We start from the raw sequence: 25,039 nt of genomic DNA on the forward strand, positions 1-25,039 counted from the left end.
AATTCTGAATACGCCATCAAATCGGGTGACTAGTTTTTTTAAAGTCTTTTTGACAGCAAATTTCTATCTCATCACCGTTTCAGGCTGCAAATGATCGAAAACATATCTTTTTCCGCAAATTCAAAAATGGAAGAGGTCGTATCGCCCCTTCGTCACGAGATATCAAAAAACGGACCATGGATTCGTGATCAGGAACAAAAGTTACCCCTTAGGACAAAGTTTCACGCAAATCGAAGAGGGGTCGGGGCAACTGCTATGTGAGTTGGCGGAGAAATACCCTGGTACACTAAAACTTCATCTTACATACTGGCGTTAAACATCTTATTTCGTTGGTTTTTCTAAAACATTTCCTTAAACACAAAAAAATATTTCCGAATGTTACATCATTTATGATGTAACACTTTTGCACGTCATTAAACATTTAAATTTAAATGCAATTTGATGTAAATTTGCGACATATTATACGTAAAAACATGATTTTACGTTTGATTCAACCGTTTACGTCGAATCTCAAATTAACATCATCTGAATTCACATGTGATTCATGTTTTCCGTTTCGAGTAAATTCACATATTTTTTTCTGTGTAGTTTGCACTAATTTTAACGTAACATTTTTTCATATGCCAAATTTAGAGAGTTGGCTCTGCAGGATTTTTAAACAAAATACAAACTGACAATCAAGGCTGCGGAGTAGGGTGTCCCAAAAAAATGAAAAGTTGTCAAATATTTGGTGCTTACCCCTAGAATAATAAAATGAGATGTCAGAAGCAATATTTTCATACAACAAAAAATCCCAAAAATGGTTTACGACTCGCGCGAGGAGCTTGAATGCAAAAAGTGCATTTTTCGAGTATTTTTCAGAAATGCGCATAACAATCATACTGAAGTTATCATATTTGGACACCTTGGGCTTCAATTTATAGTTTAATCTTTCCTGAAAAAATTCTTGTACATATATAGTCCATAAAAACGTGTGTTTCGACATAGCAGGATGCTTGAGGGAGAAAAAATTTATTTTTAAACTAAAAACAAAAAAAAATCACTCCCCAAAGGAGCCAATTTTTTGCAGGCAAAACTAATGCATTTAGTTTATAAGTAATTTCACGGAGATCATTTTGCTTTTTTAACATTCAATTTATTTCCACGCAATGCCGAGCTATTTGCATTTTAGTGAACAAAAAGTGAAGAATTTTCAAAATTCTTGTCATATAAACGTTTTTAGCATAAAACAGGGGCTACTATGATTACAAATGAGAAGGCATATATTTTGAATATTTTTGTTTTGCTCGCTCAAAAACGATATTTGTTAATAACATTTCATGAAAAATGAGATTTTCTCACAATGTGACGTAAATACATATTTATAAGTACTGCTCTGTGATCTTCTCGATATGAATAAATAAAGTTCGTATGGGAAACTATTTTTGAAAAAATATTTTATATAAATTAATTTGTTTCATTCGAATGTACATGCAAAAATATCACATTCGCAGCTTGGAGATATGAATTTAAAAAAATACTTTTGATTTATGATTATTTGTCGTTTACGTCACATTGTGAGAAAATTTCATGTGTTTTCAGGAAATGTTATTAACAAATATCGTTTATGAGCGAGCAAAATAAAAATATCCAAAATATATGCCATCCCGTTTGTAATCATAGTAGCCAATGTTTCATGCTAAAAACGGGTTTATACTAATGATTTTGAAAATTAGTCACATTTTGTTCACTAAAATGCAAATATCTCAGCTTTGCGTTGACATTTTTTTTGGGACGGCCTACGGCGGAGTCGAACTAAAGGAGGTTTCAGACTATGACAAACACCCTTTATTCTGTTCCTTTCCTTTGTAACAATTTAAAAAGTAGCAGTATTCCTAATTCCAGTCAAAGTTCACCAAGTCAACATGGACTTTAGCTTTTTGCTTACCAATCCAAAGGACGAGGGATCGATCCCCGCCTCTAAAGACTTTGATTTTTCGTTCAACATTTCAAATTCTGTGTTCTTAACTTTCGCGTTGCGAGCAGATGGGGATCGAACCAAGAACCATTCGCTTACAAAGCGAACACCGTAATCAGTCAGTCACGGCCGCTCCTACTGCAATTTTTGATCCATAAAAAGTATGGAGAAAAAAAATTCCTAATTTTTTTAACTGACATTCCAAATTTCATGTCCATTGACTTTGCGTGAGATATGATAGTGACGAAATATCCAAAAATACATCGTCGTTGTGTAGGCAGTGCCTAGGAGGTATCCTTAAAGCCATCATCATCCCACTCGTCGTCACTTCACGCCACAATGAAGAGGAATGTTTACAGCGTACAACCTTCATGATCCACTTTTTGCCTTTCATCAGAGCACTCAATTTGTGTCTAGGTCGCGGACGTGTAACTGACTACCATCGAGCGAAATACGGTTTTTGTGAGTCACTTTTAAAAGGAAAAAACTAAATTTTTGAAAGATGTGATTTCATAATTAATTTATTCCCAATAATCTATAGTCAAGCTTAAAAAGCTCAAAAGCTCATTTGTTGAGCCTGCAAGGCCAACTATACTTTCCGTTTTCCAATTTAAAATATGATCCAATGAACATTTTTTCTCACCGCACATATCTCATCCTCATAGATCACTGAACTGCACAGTGCGGTTTTGCATTATCAAAATGGCAGCCGGTTTCAGATTCACTCAGGCGGAAAATGAAATTATACAAACCGCTTCTGATTCATGATTTATGACGGAAAGTCAGAGATAGCAGCAGAGAGAGACCATCCGGTTCGGCGCCAAAATTGGAGCACTTGAATTTTCGACAAACACCAGGCCAGATCCAAGCTGAATTCTCGTCGGTGGCAGTGATTGCGCAGAGATGAATGAAGCTCAAATTTTGGCACTACCACAATGCCCATTGCTTCCGTCCTCGAGGGTCTGCTCCATCACGGCGCCCACGATCCATTGCGGCATTCGAGGCTAGTACAGATGCCAGCGAGACAAAGAGCCGGGTTGCCAGAAGTGCCAGCACTGGGATTTCCATCCATTTGTGTTTGTTGTCTGTGATTTGCGCCCCCTAAAAGGCAAAAGCTTGGGGGGTTGCTTTTGCTAGCTTTCATGATTGCAAGCACAGTAGCAATTTCAATTCATTTCCCAAAGCTAAATCCACCGAGATGAAACCAAATCAGAAACGTTCAGAGCACTCGTGGCGTTGAGCGCCGTTGAGAAAAGTAACTCCAAACTGCTTCAAAATTATTGGAATAATTGCGCATCAGTGCACTGCAAATTTACCTAAGCTTAATTTAATTTAATTGAAATTTTGTATAATAATCACTATGCTTGGCTGAACCACAGCGATGAGAGCCAATAAGCTATTTCATAACCGAACTCTAAATTGCTAACCTCATGCTAATGGCAAATCAGATAAGCAATTCAAACATCACCAGCTGCACCAATTTCATAACTCTTGATGCGTTTCACTCGATTGATTTCACCACCCCCTGATGACACGAACCATTCACACGGGACGACGACGTGTGCAAAATACCACTAATCTATAAAACGTGTGTTTTGTCATGTTTTGCATCCATTAGAATTATCTAGATTTTTGGAGCTGCTGCTGCAACGTCTGCATAATCAACCGTTTGAATAATCGTCCCGCCGCATAATTACAAATGCCACCGCGGACCTGACGGAATGAGCATTGCTGTATTATCATTTGGCAACTGGCAAGAGGGAAAATTCTCACTGGAAAATTTAAATTGGTCAATACGATAATAATTCGATCTGCCTCAAAGTACCATACGTCTCCATTGAATTTGAATTTTTTTTAGCATAAGCATTAGCATTAGCAATAAAGGTCGCACAAATCCGGAAGGCTGCACAACGCTTATCTTGCTGTTTAACTGTAATTAAACGTATAATAGCACTAGACTCTCATCCGGTTACAATATTCCAACACGGGAGATACCATGATTTCATCTTTAGATGAGCGTGTAATACTATCCAGTAAGATAAGGGGCTCCTGGCCGGTACCTTGCTAACCTCGGGGATTGGAAGGTATGTTAGTAAACATCTATCTAGAATGCGCAGAGATCTCTACGTCACCTAGTGGTATACAGTATGTAAAAAAGTATTTACACCTCTTGAGCACTATGCACATTTTGTGATGAAACATGTAACAATTTAAAGTTTGACAGAAACCTAGTACTACGTTTGCTACAAAAAGCTCATGAATAGATGTTTTCTATAAAAAGTTATATAACAAATACTACTACAAAAATAAAAAAGGTGCAAAAAAAGTTTGTACACCTTTCGAAAAATTAACATAAATAATGTTATTTGTTGACAAATCACCATAAATTCAGTCTCCCAACTCCAATAGGCATACTTGACTGATTAAAAAAAATAATTTGGATTGAATATAGAGTTTACTAACTACTTAGTATAAAAGTTTATATAATTCTGGAAATTCTATATAAAACTTATCTAAACTTAATTTTGCAAACATTCAATTTAACTAAATGTCAATATATTACCATAAAATTGCTATTTAAACATTCTGGAGCGGGTATAACACCGTTTTGAGGGTCTTTGTATCGCTAGAATAGATTTTTCGTTGGAATTTCGTACCAACCCGGAAATACGTCGTCGGAAAATCCGCTGGCATCCGAACCGGTCCACAATTCATAGTCAACCTATGTGGCATCAGAAAGGGCATTAAAAAATAAAAATTCTTCGCCCTGTGTTGATTCTTATGGCAAATTTAACGTACTTTTAGAATCTGTAAAAATATTGACGTAAACGCCAATGACCACCCATGGGCGTCATCCATAAAGTATGTCACGCTCTAGGGGGGGAGGGGGGGTCTGAGCAAGTTTGACATTGCGTGTTGTAAGTATAGGAAAAGCGGGACAAAGGGGGGGGATGGGGGGGGGGGTAAATTTTGGCTGATTTTAGCGTGACGTGCTTTATGGATGAAGCCATGGCGGCTTGGAAATTTCCGATTTACAGCATAAAAACTGAAAAAGTATCCTCAAACCGTTGTAACGTAATGACAGAATGTGTCAAATTTAGTTTCCACTAAAATCAAGGATATGTACAGCTTTAGAAATGATTATTTTTCTCGGTTGAGGTTTAGGGGTCACTGTTGAGCGTTGGGGTTTGTATGGCGAAAATGTAAGAAGAAAAACATCGCATGGCTTTCAACTCATCAGGATCATCTCGGATCTTTTAACGACAATTTTGGGCGAGACCTACGCCCGTTGCTGGCAAAATCTTGAAGCAAGGTCTTCCCCATACACAGCAAAAAATCCGATGGTAAAATCGCATGCAAAAGCATGCACATCACCTTCGTAAAAAACACTGCATGTACAATAGCGTGGTTCACGTTTCTATGAAAAAGACAAAAGTTGTTATTTTGTCTTGCATCAACCGGAATTTCGTTCTTTTATGTCCCCAGAAGCACTCCTGAAAATTTGAGCCCATTTGGTAAGGTCTAGGAGCTCCAGATTTAATTTGAAATTTATATGGGATTTTGATTTATTTTCCATGGGAAACTATCTTTTTTTACATTGTATTAGGATTTTTTTTTATAAATCGATGAAATGACTTGATTCTTATAGTAGGAGATAGGTATTGAACTGGGGAACAACTTTGTAGAACATACCAACATGCTAGGAAGTGACCCTTTAAAGATACAGATACTTTTAGATGGTGGCTTTTGAAGGGGCCAGCCACCATCTAAAAGTATCTGTATCTTTAAAGGGTCACTTCCTAGCATGTTGGTATGTTCTACAAAGTTGTTCCCCAGTTCAAAACCTATCTCCTACTATAAGAATCAAGTCATTTCATCGATTTATTAAAAAAATCCTAATACAATGTAAAAAAAGATAGTTTCCCATGGAAAATAAATCAAAATCCCATATAAATTTCAAATTAAAACTGGAGCTCCTAGACCTTACCAAATGGGCTCAAATTTTCAGGAGTGCTTCTGGGGACATAAAAGAACGAAATTCCGGTTGATGCAAGACAAAATAACAACTTTTGTCTTTTTCATAGAAACGTGAACCACGCTAATGTACAATTTTACTACACACAAAAAAAATGCAACCGACGGGTTTCAAACCCAGCACCAACAGTAAGGACTGGCTCCTTAGCCCGCTCGGCCATCAGACCAATGAAGAATCCAAAGGATAAACGCATATATGAGCTTGACATTTCGGTCAAGTAGGTTTCCCATACTTATGAGCTACATATTTCAAAATGTTATATTACATAGAATAACAACTTTTTTTTGTGTTTGCAAAAAATGTACACAGCAAAAAATCGGATGGTAAAATCGCATGCAAAAGCATGCACATCACCTTCGTCAAAATAAACACTTAATTTTACACGCTGCATGTACAATTTTTGTAAACACAAAAAAAAAGTTGCAACCGACGGGATTCAAACCCAGCACCTACAGTAAGGACTGGCGCCTTAGTCCGCTCGGCTATCAGACCGATGAAAAATGTAAAGGATAAACGTATATGTGAGCTCCACATTTCGGTCAAGTAGGTTTCCCATACTAATGGGCTACATATTTCAGGGTGTAATATTACACAGAATCTCATAGAATAATGCAAAATTTATTTTACACCCAGGTCTTTTACACGCAGCTGGATTACTACTTTATTTGCTGTGTACATGCAGTGTGTAATATTAAGTATTTATTTTGACGAAGGGACGTGCATGCTTTTGCATGCGATTTTACCATCGGATTTTTTGCTGTCTTAGGGCATAGATAATTATTATTAATTAGTCTATGGCAGTGTTGCAAATGAGTGATAAAAAAGCTATCAACAGATTATCTCTGCACCAAAAATATCCGAGAGTATAGTGGCCGTCACTATAGCTTGTGAGATCTCTTCTTGTGCCTCGTGATTCCCAGCGATGTCATTCTCTCTCTATCACTCTTCCCCTTTACCCCGACTATGCGCTCTCACCGCTGAGTCTCTCAATCTCTCCAAAAACTGCAATGAGAGAACGCGAGATGGCGATTAGGATCCGACCACGCATGACGTCCCGTCAAACTGCGTTTGCGAAATTGGTTTTGTGGCGGCTTTTGTGGTTAAACGCTGTTGCGGTAGCATGATCGTGGAAGCGGGAATGAGAGAGAAAAGGAAAATGTCAATCGCGAGTGGGCAAGCACGAAAACGTGTTCGGCTATGTTCGGCGCTGAGAGTTTCAATGAAGAGAGAAGAGCAGTTGTATTTGAGGCATTAATATTCAGGCGGGATAATTGTAGTTGCTGAGAGCTGATATTTTGATATTTTAACAACCCTGGTCTATGGTTAGGGTGACTGAACCAGAGTAAAAAAAAAGCTCAGTACGGGATCTTGCATATACCACGTGATCTTAAAATTTGAAATGTTTATACCCCATTTTCATTAGTAAAACTCTTTACGAAACATCCATTGGCTTAGTGCCAACAGCTCATTTTTTGGGTGCCACCATTCCCAAATAACATCCAATCCAACCCGTCCCATAAACCCACTCGGCCTTATCTTTGCCTATTTATGCCACTGCAACGCGCTCGAATACTAACATGAAAAAAACGAATGCTTCCCCCTCTCACCCTCTCCACAGGACTTCGACATGATAGAATTATTCGGCTCGCCAGCTGGCAGAGCATTAACGGTGAATAATAGAACAGCTGCCGAAATGCACTCGTGTAGTAAATCGAACAGCAGCTCCAACATTGCCAGCATTTCCAGCAACTCTGCCAGCACCACCCAGAACCACTCTGCCCTCTGCCAGCAGCCCTTGTACCATCCGCTGCAAAACTGCGGCTTCAGTGGAACCTGTAGCACCATCAGTGCCGCCGCCGCCAACCATTCGAGCCACCACTCAACAGCCTCCTCAACTGCCAACTGCAACAAATTTGTCGATGCGAACGACCTAATCAGGTACAGAGCTAGCCACCCCCACCCGCACACGACCCACCTGCCGACAGCGACGCCAACGACCAACCATGGCGGCAGCAGCAGTTCGAGGACCAACTCCAAGATGGCCAAAATTTGGAAGCTCTTCGACGAGGACCGAATACAGAACAAAGGCTCGACGACCAACGCCACCACGACCAGCAGTAACGGCGGGAGCGAGTTCTTCAGCCGGTGTCAGAGGTACGTACGGACAAATTTCAAACAAGCCCGGGAATGTCCTGATTTTAATTCGTGTGTCCCCATTTTTTATCCCTGTGCACGCAACCCAACACAGCAGGAGGAAATCCAACCCCAGCGAGGAGAAATCTACCAAAGATCTGTACAACGAGGCGGCTCAGTTGCTCGGAATCAGGTGTACGCTCAGTGACAGCTGTCGGTGCATCGACTGTCAGGTGAGGAGAGATGTATTTATAATATCCCAGCGATTCGTTCCGGAACATTTCACTCTCAAACATATACACTAGAGTGTAACAAAAATGACTTTTTGGCGGGCATTCAAGGGTATGTTTCAATGGGCATACTAAGCCCAAATCCAAAATATGAGCTTGATTGGACGTAACAGGAGCTGGCGCTTTGCATTTGAATTTTAAATGGGATTTAACCCGTAAAAAAAGATTTTTTTCAAAAATGTCACTTTTTGAGGCGCTTAACATTGAAATTTAGAGCACCCTAGAGCACGGTACAGACCTTCAAAGTTTGTCATTTTTTCGAAAAATTGACCTCAGCAAAATCAAATGGCGTCTAGGGCGTCGCAAGGCGCAACGCATATCTTGTTTGCCGGAACCGATTGTTGGAAAAAAATGCAAAACTTTGCTGGTTTGTACCGAGCTCCAGGGTGCTCCAAATTTCAATGTTATATATACCAAAAGATGCGCAAAGATCTGGCCTACACGCCAATGATGTTGAAAATATACGCTTCAGTGGCCAAAACGCCTCAAAAAGTGACATTTTTGAAAAAAAAAAAATCTTTTTTTTTTGCTGGTTAAATCCCATTTAAAATTCAAATGCAAAGCGCCAGCTCCTGTTACGTCCAATCAAGCTCATATTTTGGATTTGGGCTTGGTATGCCCACCGGAACAAACCCTTGAATGCCCGCCAAAAAGTCATTTTTGTTACATCCTAATATACACACTGTACGCAGCGCATAGCATAAGGGGTAATTTATAAACCACATTGTTAATTCATTGCAAAGGCACACGTTTGGGTCTAACAGAAAGTTCTGAAAATTTGATGATGGTCTGTGAAACCTTTCTTCAAAATATGCGTAATTTTTCACTTAAAGGTTGCGACAATGTTCCCAATTCCAGATTACGTGTTCAGTACATCAAATTGAACAAGTTCTGCGGAATGGTTCATTCTGTTTTTGGTTCTTCTCTTGTTTACCACTTTTTATGTTAAGTTATTGTTATTATTTGTTTCGTTAAAGTAGGGTACGTTATCCATTAGTGGACCCCTTTTCTTTAGTGGACCCTCTGAAGGGTTTTTGAGGAAAAAATCAAAAAACGAAACTATTGGCACTACGCCCCCCGGGGCATGGCCTTCCTCTAACGTGGGATTTCTGCTCCAGCGCCTCTGACGAGACAGGAGAAACCGGGACCGACGTTTTACTTCACCATCCGATAGAAGCTCAGTGGATAAGGCGGGAATCGAACCCGCGTCTCATAGCATCATCGGGATCGGCAGCCGAAGCCGCTACCCCTGCGCCACGAGACCCAAATCAATAAAATCCTTATTTCAAGCGTGTTTTTGTCTGCAAATCTTTTATTTGTCATGTTCAGCATCATTTAAAACCATGTTGATTGACATTGAATTGTCCTTTTTGCACAAAATAAGTGTTTTGAGTTCGACTACTGAAATCAGCCATGGCCACTAGCATTTCCACAACGAAACAGCATTTCTATTTTATGATTGAATTAACTAACCAATCATTTTTTGACTGGTTATTTAACTTCAGTAAGTCGAAATAATGTAAGTTTAATTACCTATACTAAAATAAAGCGAAGAACTTCTCATTTTCAAACAAAAATTAGGGAGGTCCAATATAGGACAACGAAAATCCTAACTTTTCCAAAAGTTAATTTAATTAATTTAATGTTTATTTAACCTTCAAAAATAAAGAAAACTGTGAATTTAAGCAAAACTTTCTCTTAAACATACAATAAATGCTTGTTTTTATCAACAAAATTGCATATTTTTTTCAATTATGAGTATATAATCAAAGTTTTAAAAGATATTTTATAATAATAAATCAATAACAAAACATTTTTTGAAAATAAACATGCTTATTTGTATCAGCAGCTGTAAACAAATCTATTGTTTTGTTTCGGTCAACTATTTATGTAATTTATATGGAAAAAGTGCATCAAAATTACTTTTTTAATCATTTTAATGTTTAATGTCTTAATGTTGTTTTTGAAACGTTTTCTTTGATTTTTTCTGAAATAAATCAAGCAAAACAATGCCAAAGGGCCGTTTTGGGTTTGTAAACAAAGAGTGTGTCCTGCTCACGCTAGAGGATGTTTACATCTGGCATGAAAGGGATACACTCTTTGTTTACAAACCCACAACGGCCCTTTGGCATTGTTTTGCTAGAAATGTGCTTAAATGTCTGTTAGGTGTTTTGTTGTTTTAAGCCAAATTTGCTAACAAAACATATTTGTTTATGATGGAAAATCCATCTTTTATTCATTATATCTATCATAACACCTCCATCCATCCATCAAAACACCAAATATCGATTAAATTTGGTATAAAAATAATAGTTTTCCTATAGTGGACCCGGGTCCACAATCGGATTATGTAACCGGGTCCACTATAGGAAAAGGGGGTCCATAACAGATTTCATTGTTTCGTACAAAGGGTTATGAAAAAGTGTTTAAAATATTGAAAAATTGTGAAAAATGCGAGTTGGCTCTACTAGGAGGTATCGATTCCGTTAAGGGAAAATCTCCACGGCACACTCAACCCCCGATGATTGGTCACTTTTTCATTTGTACCCCGTTGGTTGGTCAAAATCAAACTAAAAAGTAACGAACTGTCACTTTTTACACAGCGCTCACGATCACTATCATAACCATCGTTTGGTAGTGTGTGTGAACTCCGTGTAAAAGGGGTGTCAAACTAAAAAGTGATCCCGTTCGTTTGACAACAGTTGGTGTCAAACCATCGGGGTTTGACAAGTTTCACTTAGAATTGGACGGCTTTTATTCATATCAAAATCAAATCACGGAGTTTACGAACGACTCCCAAGGTATTGTCTGCCGTTGTCAGAGACGAGATGAGTCCTCAACAGCTCAATGTATGCAGATCAGGTTCGGTATTCATTATTGCCTTCATCCCCGGGAAGCTCGAACCGGCTGTTCATTTCACATGGTTAAACAACAAGATGAGAATAGAGAAGGAGAGACAGAGTGTAAGAGTAAGTGAGCGAGACAGGGAGTAGAATTTTCAATGAGTTGATCCTTAATACATGTCCAGTGGTTTTCGGTGAAAAGGTGGAGTCATCTTCCCAGAACCCATTTCCACTCCGGCACTTGTTGTTCCGAGTCACAGCCAGAAAGCGAGCCAAGGCAGCTTATTTGAATTCAGATGGCACAATTCAGAGTTCAGCGATGCGCAGCAGTAGAAGCACTCGGTACATGAATAATTTTTCCCGCCCATTAATTACGGAGTTATTAGCATTTTAATGAAAACTTTCTGCCTTTCGCCGGCTTTTTAAATACTGCGCTCTGTTGATTGGACGGGGATAGCGGTGGTATGCAAGCTGGTTTTTTTCTCATGATTAAGTAAATTAATTTGAAAGAATTCTTTTTTTAAATTAATTACACTTTTTTAAATTCTTCATGCAGATGACAGTTGCATAAGTTTGAAACGTCAGGTTAAAAATAGTAGTTTATGCAACAAGTTGCAAAAAGAGGATTTTTTCAGCACGAGCCGTACATTTATCCAACGAGGTTCACCGAGTTGGATAAATACGAAGAGTGCTGAAAAAATCAAGTTTTGCAACGAGTTCCATACAAAATTTCTTGCAATTTCAAAAAACACACACTGAGTGAAATGTTTTGTCAAATTTTCATGTATTTTGTCAATAAATCGTTTAAATCAAAAAAATGTTGAAAAGTGTTACTTTTCGAAACAAGTGCTGAAAATTGCAACTTTTCAGCACCCATTTGAGTGCTGAAAAGTAGAACTTTTCAGCATTTATTTTGAAAAGTGTTGCTATTCGATTCTGTTATTTTTGGTATAGAAAAGTAGGCTATTTCGTCGTTCAAGAATGACAGGAAAAGTAAATAGTTTCACGACGGAATTGCAAAAAGATAATTTTCATTTCAACGTCAATTTTCTTCGCATACCCATCAATTAACACTTCCTTTTGCTGTTTCTCCCCCAGAGCCAATACTTTGACTGCGATGATTTCGACTCGTACTCGGAGTACTCGGACCGGTCGTACGATCCGGAGGACAATTTCGTCGTAAATCAATCGTACTTCACGTCCAATGACACCAGTCGTCACCCAGATCTGTCCGAAGTCGTCTGTCAACAGCACCAGCTCCACCACCACCACCAGATCAATCCCAGCGAAATCACCGCCATCAACGGCCAAAAAGACGACTTTGATGGCGCCGAAAATGAGGACGACAATGGTAACAATAAAGATGATCAATATTCACGCCACGGAGGGATCTCTGGCCAGGTTCACGAAACGGAGACGGACGGAGGACGAGTGCGCCGGCGGAAGTGTAATGAGACCGAAATTGGTCCCGAGCAGCAAAATGATTCGGCGTCGATTTCCGCTGGTCGAGATTATGCCGTTGCGAACGGAATTAACGAACTGGAAGTGAACAGCAATTTGGAAGCATGAGAAAGGTACGCAATAATACTGTGTGTCGCAAATTGTTAACTCCAACGGACAATTCGTTCGTTTGATGGAATTTTGCTGGAATAAATTTCAGATGGGTGAAAATTTGATTGTTCACTGAGGTATTGATGTTGGTTTATTTGAAAGATGGTTATAATTTTTTAACTTTTTTTTTGATGAAGTAGAGATTGTGAGCACCTTTTGTTTATTAGCTTGAAGGTGCTAATTATTTTGACAGATAATCACAGGGTGGACAGCTAATATGAAGGATTTAATGCAATTTTTAATTAATGTTTTTGGACTTATTAATTATTATTAACATTTGAGCAGTTCTCTACCAAAACCGGAAATGGGTTTTGGGTATGGCCTGATATAGGCAACCGAACAATATTTCACGAATGTTTCATGTTTTAACATTGAAAATCGGACCATCAGTTGCTGAGATATTAGGCATTAGAAAACGGAGGGTTGTTTAAGTGAGGCTTAAAAAACTTAGATTTCCCTGTTTCTTTTTATTTAAGCCACTATATCTCAGCAATCAGAGGTCCTGTCTTCAATGTTTTTTAAACAATTTTATAGCAAATTTACTGAAATTGAAATATATTTTTTTTCAGAAATGTAAACCCATAGTAATTTTTTTAAATCGAAAAACTACAAATATTTCGCTGAAATCAAACTTTCGGTGGCTATATCTTGAAAACGAGGCATTTTATCAAGAAATCTGTGAAGTACTTTTAGATTGAAAATTCAAATTTACATCAAAAATTAAGGCAAAACAATTTTTTGCATGAAATTTAGATATTTTTCAAAAAAAACTATTTTTTAAGAATTCATAACTCGGCGGCTAAATGTTTGACCTTGCTTCTCTATGGCTCAAAAGTTGCGGATTTCGGTTCTTCGGTACGGATTTTTGGAAATTGAGTTTCTGTTCGGTTTTTATAACGTTCACCGAAAATTTGTAAATGAACTAAGCAAAGCTCATAGCAATCGAACGCGTCTCGCAAACGAATGCTCAAATTAATAATAAATATTTGCTAATCTCAGCTGAACAACAAAACGGCTAATTCTTCCATTCGGCAAAATATCCTCCCATCCTTGGGGCGCCCTCCGCCACCTACGCAGACAAAACGTCTTTCAATTCGGCCTTTCTAAAAGTAGATTGTTCATCTTTCACCGTGACGACAATCGCACTCACACTCACACAATGACACGAAAGACGACGACGACGCCGGAAAAGTTGGTTCGGTTATTTTTGTGTTGTTTCCTCTCAAACCCCGGGCCTGTCATCATCTTTCGAAATGAAAGCAGCAAGCAGTTTTCTTAGGAAAGCAGAATTTTCCTCTGAAACGCCCTGACGCTGTAAAGCCAAACCAAGCAAACAACCGTCGTTTAAATTACTTATTTGTTCTTGAATCAATCCTGCCGTCGGCTGACTGCTGCCTGGTTGGTTGAGGACAAGCTTGAAGCTTTAGGTATTTAAGATTTTTGTCTGACGGTATATAATTTTAAGCTCTGGGATGGTGGCTGAGAAAGTTAAATAAGAACACGAAAACAAAAGCTTGTCAGAAAGTTAAATTTAACTAGGCTACAGTTTTTGAATCGAAATTTAAAACGCATTTTAACCTTCGGGAAGTCGCGTGTTTTCGCCTTTCTTACAAGTGCCCTTACAAACTGTGTACAAAGTACACGTATGCGATTGCCGGTGGGTTAAAGTCAATGAATTGTTAGGATTTTTAAAGTTTGTTATACCTGAAAAGTTTTCTCTTAAATGTTCTGACTTGCTAGAGCTAGAGGCTAAAGTAAATGGATTTATTTTTTGTTTTCTGATAAATTTATGAGACAAAAATATTAATACAAATTTAATACAAGTAGCCCGAATCTACTTTTTTCCCCTGATCGAGAGATCATTTTAATCAAATATTTTCTTAGAAACCTGACCTTACAATTCCACTTCAAGAATCAAGAAATGTACCGAAATGGATTAATTCGTCGGGCATTTCAGGGCATGTACTGAGCCTGTATCCCAAATATGAGCTTGAATGGCGGCGAGAGAAATTAGAGCTTTGAGTTAAAAGTTTAAATAAGATTTAACCCGTAAAATCGGTGCGTTTTGGTTTTTGTCAGTGTTAAGCCCCTTTACGTTTTTTGCATTTTTCAAAAACCTCATGAACTCATAGCCCATGTTCCCATGAAGCGGACGAAAAGATTCGTCAACTATTAAGAGGCAGTATTTGTAGATTCTGCTCGGTTTGTTCTAGAGGTCGTATCGAGGTGCTCCGAATTGGATGAAACTTTCAGGGTTTGTTTGTCTATACATGAGATGAACACATGCCAAATATGAGCCCTCTACGACAAAGGGAAGTGGGGTAAAACGGGCATTGAAGTTTGAGGTCCAAAAAACATGAAAAATCTTAAAATTGCTCGCATTTCCGTAAAACTTCATCTATTCCAAATCTCTTAGATGCATTCGAATGGTCTTTTGAAGCCCTTCAAAATGTGCTATAGACATCCAGGATTGGTTTGACTTTTTCTCATAGCTTTTGCAAATTACTGTGAAAAATTGATTTTTTTTAAATCCTTAATAACTTTTTGCAACAGCCTCAAACACCCATACTCCCATAGGTCAAAAGTTAGGGAATTTCATGGACTATAAGTCTACGGTATTAAATTTTTGGCCAATTGCAGTTTTTCTCATAGTTTTACGATTTTTCTATAACAAACATTTTACAACTTTAGTTTTCGGCCTGTAGGCCTTCATAGCGGCACTTTTTGGTCTCAATTTTGACATATTCGGAATCGTCAGGAAATTTTACATTAGATTGAGATGTTGGAGTTATGAATTTGATTAAGAAAATAATTAAATAAAACATTTATGAAAAAAGTTAGATTTTTCATACCCTGCGTTCAATACGTCAAATGCTGTATTAAGTAGGCGAATTCCTGTTTTACCCATAATCCGACAAAATGCAAAAAAATATTTTAATTAATTCTAAATGGCATTTTTTTCAATCAAATTCAAAAATTTCAACACCTCAATCTAATGTAAAATTTTCTGAGGATTCCGAATATGTCAAAATTAAGACCACAAAGTGCCGCTATGGAAGCCTACAGGGCAAAAACCAACGTTGTAAAATGTTTGTTATAGAAAAATCGTAAAACTATGAGAAAAACTGCGATTGGCCAAAAAGCTAATACCGTAGGCTTATAGTCCATGAATTTCCCTAACTTTTGACCTATGGGAGTATGGGTGTTTGAGGCTGTTGCAAAAAGTTATTAAGGATTTAAAAAAATCAATTTTTAACAGTAATTTGCAAAAGCTATGAGAAAAAGTCAAACCAATCCTGGATGTCTATAGCACATTTTGAAGGGCTTCAAAAGACCATTCGAATTTATCTAAGAGTTTTGGAATTGATGAAGTTTTACGGAAATGCGAGCAATTTTAAGATTTTTCATGTTTTTTGGACCTCAAACTTCAATGCCCGTTTTACCCCACTTTCCTTTGTCGTAGAGGGCTCATATTTGGCATGAGTTCATCTAATATATATACAAACAAACCCTGAAAGTTTCATCCAAATCGGAGCAACTTGATACGACCTGTTTCACATCGGTGAAAAACTCGCTCTTAAGAATGTTCGCCAGGTCCTTCCCATTCAGACTCAGTTTACCTAGGGGATCATACCCTGAAATGCCCGCAAAATTCACCCATTTTGTTATATCCTAATATCCCGCTTACTCCGATGGACATTGACATAAGAGCAGTTCTCTACAAAATCAGTCCTTTTTTTAATTTTAATGTTTGTATTTGTTAATCCAGTCGAAACTTTTTGGTGCCTTCGGTATGCCCAAAGAAGCCATTTTGCATCATAAGTTTGTCCATATAATTTTCCATACAAATTTGGCAGTTGTCCATACAAAAATTATATATGAAAATTCAAAAATCTGTATCTTTTGAAGGAATATGTTGATCGATTTGGTGACTTGGGCAAAGCTGTAGGGATGGACAAGGGATGGATAAGGACTACACTGAAAAAATGATACACGGTAAAAAATTATATATTCAATATTACGCCCTTTTGAATTTGTTTTCGAAAAGATCGAAAAATTTTACGTATGTTTCATATTTCCACATTGAAAATCGGACCATTAATTGCTGACATATGGACATTAGAAAATGGTTGGTTGTTTGGGTGAGACCAAGAAAACTTCAATTTTCCTGTTTTTAAACCTTTGCATGGCAATATCTCATCAACTAAGGGTCGTATCAACAAAGTCAAAAAAGCATAATATTGAGAATTTCAAAAGCTTTTCAGGTTTTCAAAAATATTTTTTTCAAAAGTAGGCTAACATGGGCACTGATTTTAAAAACTGAATAGCTGCGATTATTTAAAAAAAAACTTCAAAATGGCAATAACTTGAACACTTTATCAAAATTTCACTTCAGTACTTTTTGATTGCAAATTCGATTTTACATCGAAAAATGAAGTTGAAATTTTTTTGCGATCAATGCTTCGAATTTTTGAAAAAATCTGTATTGGTTCAAAAAATTATAACCCGGTCACATATTTTTTGCCCGTTCTGGAAATTTATGAAAAAATGACATTTGATGTCATACAAAAAAATAGTGTTTTCTAACAAATCAAGTGTTAGCGACAAAAAGTGAAATTAAAAATCACAAAAAAATACCGAGTATCATTTTTTTCAGTGTAGTCCTTATCCATACCTACAACTTTGCCGAAGACACCAAATCGATCACAAAAAAAACTTTTTAAGATACAGATTTTTGATTGTTCATATATCATATTTGTATGGACAGCTGCCAAATTTGTATGGAACATTAGGGGAAAGTGTAACAAGCTAAGGAAATGCTCGTTATAACCCATTAAAAACGTAAAAAAATCTGTTGGATTTATTTGAATCATCTTATTCCAGGTCTTGACTGAGACTTTGGTAGAGCAAGTTTTTAAAAAAATCTGTTTTTAATGTAAAAAATTGATTTTAATTTTTTTGATTTTCGCAATTCGTATTTTTTTCCATACTAAAAATCCATATGGTACGCTTGCCCCACTAGGGTGTAATATGGTTGTATGGAAAAAAATAAAGTTGTCCAAATTTAGTGAGCACAGCACTTTTTTAGTTCCTTCTGGGGTCCTAAACAACTCCCCAAAGTTTGGGACCGATTGGCTCAGTCCTCACTTTGCGCAAAGCGATTCAATTTTCCATATAAATTTGTATGGGGAAACCCATTTTTTTGGATTTTGGTATTTATCAAATCCACGTTTCATGCTATATCAAAACCGGACTCATATTCGGATGCTCTGGAATGTCCTCTACAACTTTCCCGAAGAGAGTATGGTGCTAGCTTGCCCCTAAACAAAGATACAACGTGTTCAAAACTCGTCTAAAACATGTTATTTGCCCGAAAATCACGTTTTAGACGAGTTTTGAGGACGCTATATCTTCTTTCAGGAGCAAGTTAGCACCATACTCTCTTCAGCAAAGTTGTAGAGGACATTCCAGAGCATCCGAATATGAGTCCGGTTTTGATATAGCATGAAACGTGGATTTGATAAATACCAAAATCCAAAAAAATGATTTTCCCCATACAAATTTATATGGAAAATTGAATTGCTTTGCGCAAAGTGAGGACTAAACCAATCGGTCCCAAACTTTGGGGAGTTGTTTAGGACTCCAAAAGGAACTGAAAAAGTGCTGTGCTGGAAAATCGATTTTGATATTACACCCTATTGCCCCACCTAAACAAGATTTTTTAAAAGCTCTCTACAAAAATAACCAAAACATAAATCATACTTTATAATACGTGCAAGTCATTGGTAGGGACACTACTGATCTAGGAAAAATAGCATTTTGATAAAATGAGCCTTAAAACGGACCCTAAGCCTTATTTTGTACTTTCCAAATATTATAAGGAGCAAAGGTTTTGAAAAAAAACTTCATTCAATATTATGCCCCGTGGCGTTTACGTCGTTTTGGTGGTTATGTGGTAGTAGAATCAGCTAATTGCATTGCTAGCAACAATTCCTCATACTGGAAATCATCAAAATTGTAAAAATTACGGCCTTACTAGCGATTGTTCCTCTTGCCCCATATGGTCGTCTTGCCCCACCTTCCCCTACATGGACAAACTAAAGATGCAAAATGGCTTCTTTGGGCATACCCAAGGCACCAAAAAAGTTTCAGCTGGATTAAAAATACAAAAAAGGAATAAGGTGTGGGAGGATACACTCAATGTTAACATTTGTTTACAGGTCAAAAAAAGGTCCTGAAATATACTTTTCACAGAAAGCTCGTAGACTTACGTTAAAGTATACCTATCGACTTAGAATCGAAACTGAACCAATTGTTTTCTGTCTGTGTGTCATCAAAATTGTAAGTTTTCTCAGTTATATCTGCATTGGCGGAACCGCTGTTTTGGGTCCCATGCATTGCTATTTAATTGTTGAAGTTTCGATTAGTTGTTCAAAAATAAACTGTAAAAATATCCATGGTTAGGTTAGGGACCATCCATAAACCACGTGGGTACTTTTTTGGAAATCTTAACCCCCATAGCTTTGCAGTCAAATTCATCAAATAACTTTTAACAACTAATAAAAAAAAATGTTCCCATGGTCGTTTGGCACCAACTGTTCTGCAGATACGGAAAACTTGAAGTGGATCCTGATACCATTCCCGCTCTACACACTGTCAAACCAGCATCGATTGGGGAAGCAAAAGTTTCTTTTTTATTCTTGCCGATACACTTTTTGTAAGGCAATTTGCATGTATCATCATGATTCGCACTTTGACAGTTTGACATCCCCTTTCGAACTCATAGTTTTGCAATTTAGCCCAGCAGGGGCTGCGAAACTTGATGACGGAAAGCTTTACTTGGCTTCTTTTGGTTTAAAAGGTCACTTTGATTCTGTGAAGTTGTTTTGAAGTGTGGTTGTCGATTGATGTTATTTTTAAATTTCTAATTTATTTGAATTTTGAAAGAATTTAAAAAAGCCCAGCTAGTAAGTTCCGGACGCTGCAATGAATGCTTTTCTTGTAAGAAAATCAAAGTTTTCCAACAGTAGCCGTCCAATTTCTGGTGGTGTAATTGAATTTTCGGCCAGGAAACAAACTGCGTCCGACAGCCGGCGGTAATGGATTTTCGGAAAAGCAAAAAAAAGTTCTAAATCTGACCCCGCAGACATGGCAACGACCAGCAGTCACAGTGGAAAGCTGTTAAAAACATTGTTTTCTTTTCATTTAAAATTTAAAAGCTGTGTGGCCTGCAACCGACCGACTAGAAAAAGTAATTTTGATAAAATACGATGATTTTTCCGCAATGTTTCATTTCAAATTGAGATTTTCCAAAAACATATTTCATTCCAGACAAACCAACAACACTGGCAACACTTTTCCCAGCAATATCTCCCAGGACGATATGTTGGCCATCATCAACGGCCACGGGAGACCATCCTTTCAGCACCCAGCCAGCTGCTAACGGAGCCGAGCTGGTGACCTTTCCCACGGTGGTCCTCGGCATTGAGCGACGTCGATCAAACACACAGGCTCAGCGGACGGATCGAACCAGACTAAGAAGATAAGTTTTTCTTACTTGTCCCCCCGTTGGGCAACCCTCGTCACGGGTGTGCGGTGTTGATGTGTCCTTGCGCGTATTTTCCCACAATTGTAGACTAGGTTCGAAGGAAGCAAAAGAAGAAAAGAAAAAAAGCGCGTGATAAGCAGCAAAGTCACGTTCTACGATCTGATCCATTAGTTTTAAGTGGATTACTTGCGCTACGCTTCAAATTCATAGCCTTGCGGGGTAGACGCGTATATTGTACTCAGTGATGGCAATTCTCTAGGAAATCGCAAAACTCGTTGTAATTCTTTTCAAACTTTATTGAAACTTCGTCCATTCGTTCTTTTGAGCAAATGATACCGGTTTGCACAACAAATTGCCTGGTGAAATCCATTACAGTTTATTAAATCGATTAGGAATGCTTTAAAAATGATTTTCTAGGCATGGTCATAGTTTGATCAACTCAAAAATCAAGCAAAAAATGCGATTTTCTTAAGAACTGCTTGTGGGGAAATGTTGTTTTTGGGAGCAAAGAACAAAAAAAACACCTCTCCCAAGATGAATTGTTCGAACCACCCACCCACCACAAAAGAAGTGTGGGTGTGGGTGGTGGTGATGGCGCGAGGATGTCTGGCGCGAACTAGGCTAGAGCCTGCCAAGCGCAGCAGATAAATCAATTCTGTGACAACCCTGGCAAGAGCAAACAACTCGCCCAACGAAGAAGACCCTGGCCTTGGCTCCATGGGTGTGTGTGTTTGTGGAATGGAAGTTTAATAGATCGTGCGTACGTAATGTTGAGAGACGACGACGACGACGCCGACAAGATGGAACGAGTTGGTACGTGTCCTTTCCCATTGACTGCAGGAAAATAGCTTTTCATGCTCGATTTTTCTTTTCTTTTGTTTGCGTACTATCTGGGGAGCAGGAGCAGCAAGTTTTCTCAGTAAATCTTCATCGGAAAGATCATTAATGTTTGATATTGTTGATACTTGGTTTATTATCTTACGACTGGTGATATGATTCAGGATAGTGTAAATGTAAGTTGAAGTTGAAAAATTGAATGTCCGAATTACAATTTCGAAGAAGAGAATCATTTAATTGGCTAAAATGTTTGCACAATGTTTTTTTTTTAAATTAAAGCTGAACCTGAAAATGTCGTGCCCCAACCCGCTCGGCTATGCATGCTTTTGCATGCGATTTGACCATCGGTGTTGAGATTAGGTAGAGTCGGCGTCACTGAATTTCTTTGAGCAAATCTGGGCAACCGTGTTTAGTTGGCGATTAGCTAAAAATTTATTTAATTCATTAGTTTGGATACAACCATAGTAGAAGCTTTACTTACAATTTTTCAGTATGCGTTAATTCTCAAATGGCATCGGCTTGGCCGGATCTTTGTCGTACTTGTGATTTCTGGTCGTTTCTTTTGCCTTTCTATCGATCTTCTTTTCTCTTTACTTCTCCTTTCTACATTTCCAATAGTTGGTAATGCCCTTAAGAAAGATTTGTTCCCACTCGGCTAAACCTGTAGTGGAACGTTAATCCCGTCGCAACAATCGGATTGTTTGCTGTGTACTTAAACGAACGTTTCTACTTATATCAGTTGGGCACCCCTGTTTCATGCGTTTGTTTATCAATTCAATACTGAGAATTTTGGCATCTAGTCGATTTGGCTCGAATTTAAGCCAGAATAGACTCGAGGCTCGAACCAAATTTCTTAGTGAGTATATGCCAAATATGAGCCCTCTACGACAGAGGGAAGTGGGGAGAAACGGGAACAATTTTCCAGAAGGCTTGATTGTGGAGACAATTGCAAACCTCTTTTTACACCTAAGCTTCTATTCACCCCCGGATCTTCTGGGACGTTAGACGTTTAGACGTTTTCAAGATACAGCCTAAAGCTTATTTTTTAAGTTTTTTTATCTTCATCATCCCGGTACGAGAATCGAACAAACGACCTCTGGATTGGAAATCCAGCGAAAGCTGTTGAAAATATTAACGCCACTAGTCGGAACCCATCCCCTAGCGGTCAGTATTCCCAGTGAGTAGAATTACTCTTCTAAGGGATTTGACTTTGCCGAACCAGACAGTAATCGAACCCATCACCTTCCACTTACAAAGCGAAACCCGTATCCTCACGGCCACGGTAGCTCGGCTCAACTGAAAAATACCCGATTTCAGATTTTGAAACAGCGTCCATGATTGTTCATAAAAGATATTGAAGAATGGGCCTCTGGTTGCTGAAATACAGCGAAAAATGAAAAAGAAACAAAAACTATTTGGGTAATTCTCCACAAACTCACACAGCAGTTGCCTCAAACCCCCTTCCATTTTTGAACATGCGAAAAAAGAGGTGTTTTTCAAAAATTTGCAGCTTGAAGCGGTGATGAAACAGAAATTTGATGTCAAAGGAACATTTTTGTAAAATTAGACGCCCGATTTGATGGCGTACTCAGAATTCCGAAAAAAACGTATTTTTTCATCAAAAAAACACTGAAAAAGTTTTAAAAACTCTGCCATTTTCCGTTACTCAACTGTAAAAATTTTTGGAACATATCATTTTAAGGGAAATTTAATGTACTTTTCGAATTTAATTTTTGTAATTGTCTGCTCTACAACTTTGTACAACATTGTTACACTCTAAAAAATAACCCTGCAAAGTTAGAAAAAACACGAAATTTCAACATGAAAAATTTTGTTCTTAAAGAAAAAATTACCCTTCTGGGTCAATGTAGATTCGAAAAGTACATGAAATTTCCCTTAAAATGACATGTTCCAAATTTTTTTATAGTCGGAAAATGGCAGAATTTTTAAAACTTTTTAAGTGTTTTTTTCGATGAAAAATACGTCTTTTCGGAATTCTGATCAAATCAAATCGGGCGTCTAATTTTACATAAAAGTCCCTTTGACACCAAATTTCTATCTCATCACCGTTTGAGGCTGCAAATTATCGAAAACATATCTTTTTCCGCAAGTTCAAAAATGGAAGGGGTCGTACCGCCCCTCCGTCACGAGATATCAAAAACGGACCTCGGATTCGTGATCAGGGACAAAAGTTACCCCTAAGAACAAAGTTTCACGTAAATCGAAGAGGGGTCGGGGCAACTTTTTCCGATTTCGTGTGAGTTGGTAGAGAATTACCCATTAAAGTTTTCTTTGTCTCGTCAAAAAAATCTCAAATTTTCTATTGCCAATATCTCAGCAATTAATGGTTCAATACTCAATGATGAAAAATTAAACATTTGTATACTTTATAATCTTTTCGAAAAAAATAACTTGATAATTTTGGAAACAAGAATAACATTTCAAAAAGGAAAACATAAAAAAAAATGCGTCCATATGAAACTGAAGCCATACAAAATGTTTGACCAAAATTTCTATTTTCAAAAAAAAACACAATTTAAAACAATAATCATAACTCGGTGGCAAATTTTTTGTTCATATTTCTCTATCGGCCAAAGTTGCGGTTTATTCCCTCAAACATAAAAAATATCAAAAATTTTAAAAAATACAAATTTTAGGAAATTGTTATTTTTTGGGAAAAAAAGTTAATTTAAAAACAGCCCTCATCAATACCTAGAACATTGCCGAAGAACCAAATCAATAAAAATAAAAATGGTCAAAATCCGCCGATTTCGAATTGCTCAAATGTGTGTTAAAATGGATAAAAATGGACATTGCTCTTACTAACGAAGCTTAAAGTTTTTCTGTGCATATGGATCCCTAAGATTTTACTTGAAATTTACTTCAGGATCCCTTGTGTAAACTATTTTTGATAAAGAGACAGAAAGGCATCAACCACAGTTGGATTTAGTTTGGCTTTAAACAAAAATGCTGTTTAATCTTTTTTTTTTTTTAGATTAAGATTTCTCCGAACACTTGTGTGGCACAATTTTCATTTATTCAGCAAACTATTCAAGACCCATAACAACCCATCACAGTTACAACTAAATCATGATTCAAAATAATATTCCATTTTGATAAGTCCATCCACCGACCGGGGACTTTAATTGACTCGTTTCCCGCAGGACCACCTTTTTGCTGCCCATTTGCAAACATTTAACCTGGCCGTAAAATTGTATACATTGCGTCTGTTAAGCAAACAGAATACACAACAAAAAAGTTCAACACGAGCCCAGATCTTTGCCCGGCGATAACGTTTAATGAAATTGGGTTCGTCTTATCTAATGGTGAAAAATCTAACAGCCCAGAAAAATACAAACGGGAAAGATGGTTGGCACAAAATAGCCCCAGAGTGTCTGATGAAATCAAAAGGCAAAATGAATGAAAATGAGAACTGAACCGGCGCTGGGGTAGTAAGTAAAAGCTTTCTCGTTGCTCGTGTCGATCCTTCCCCGCAAAAGCTCCCTTTTTTCGCAGTCCATGATCTAAGAAACGAGAGCAAAGTTAGTTCTGTTGCCCTCCGGTTGTCTTTTTATCTCTCTGGTTATTTATTTTGCGCTCTGACCTTTATCGTTTGTTGGTTTCGGTTTTTCATCTAGCTTTTGCTTCTCCTTTATTTCTGTACGATTTTTCTAGTTTGCTGCAAGGGAAATGTACCTTGTGAAGTTATTCTTCTTTGCATTTCAACTGAAAGTAATCCGTTTTGTGGGTTTTGCTGGGGAAAAAAGCTTTAAGTTTGGATTC

The 25,039-nt window shown here is 37.7% G+C and overlaps 1 protein-coding gene across 10 annotated transcripts in view; it reads left to right on the top strand.

The window, feature by feature from the left end:
• The window catches only part of LOC120413376 (uncharacterized), a 266,874-nt gene that overhangs the window by 236,942 nt on the left and 4,893 nt on the right, over window positions 1-25,039 (top strand). For 8 of the 10 annotated variants that reach the window (XM_039574167.2, XM_039574169.2, XM_039574170.2 and 5 more), the window contains 4 exons: window positions 7,612-8,147; window positions 8,242-8,359; window positions 12,358-12,833; window positions 20,203-21,432. In XM_039574167.2, the coding sequence (XP_039430101.1) occupies window positions 7,612-8,147; window positions 8,242-8,359; window positions 12,358-12,828 (1,125 nt within the window). In that variant the 3' untranslated portion in view covers window positions 12,829-12,833; window positions 20,203-21,432. The remainder of the gene's footprint in view (window positions 1-7,611; window positions 8,148-8,241; window positions 8,360-12,357; window positions 12,834-20,202; window positions 21,433-25,039) is intronic. The other 2 variants (XM_052709510.1, XM_039574175.2) reach the window with 2 other exon arrangements.

Source organism: Culex pipiens, chromosome 3 (genome assembly GCF_016801865.2).
Source record: "Culex pipiens pallens isolate TS chromosome 3, TS_CPP_V2, whole genome shotgun sequence".
NCBI classification, from domain to species: Eukaryota; Metazoa; Arthropoda; class Insecta; order Diptera; family Culicidae; genus Culex; species Culex pipiens.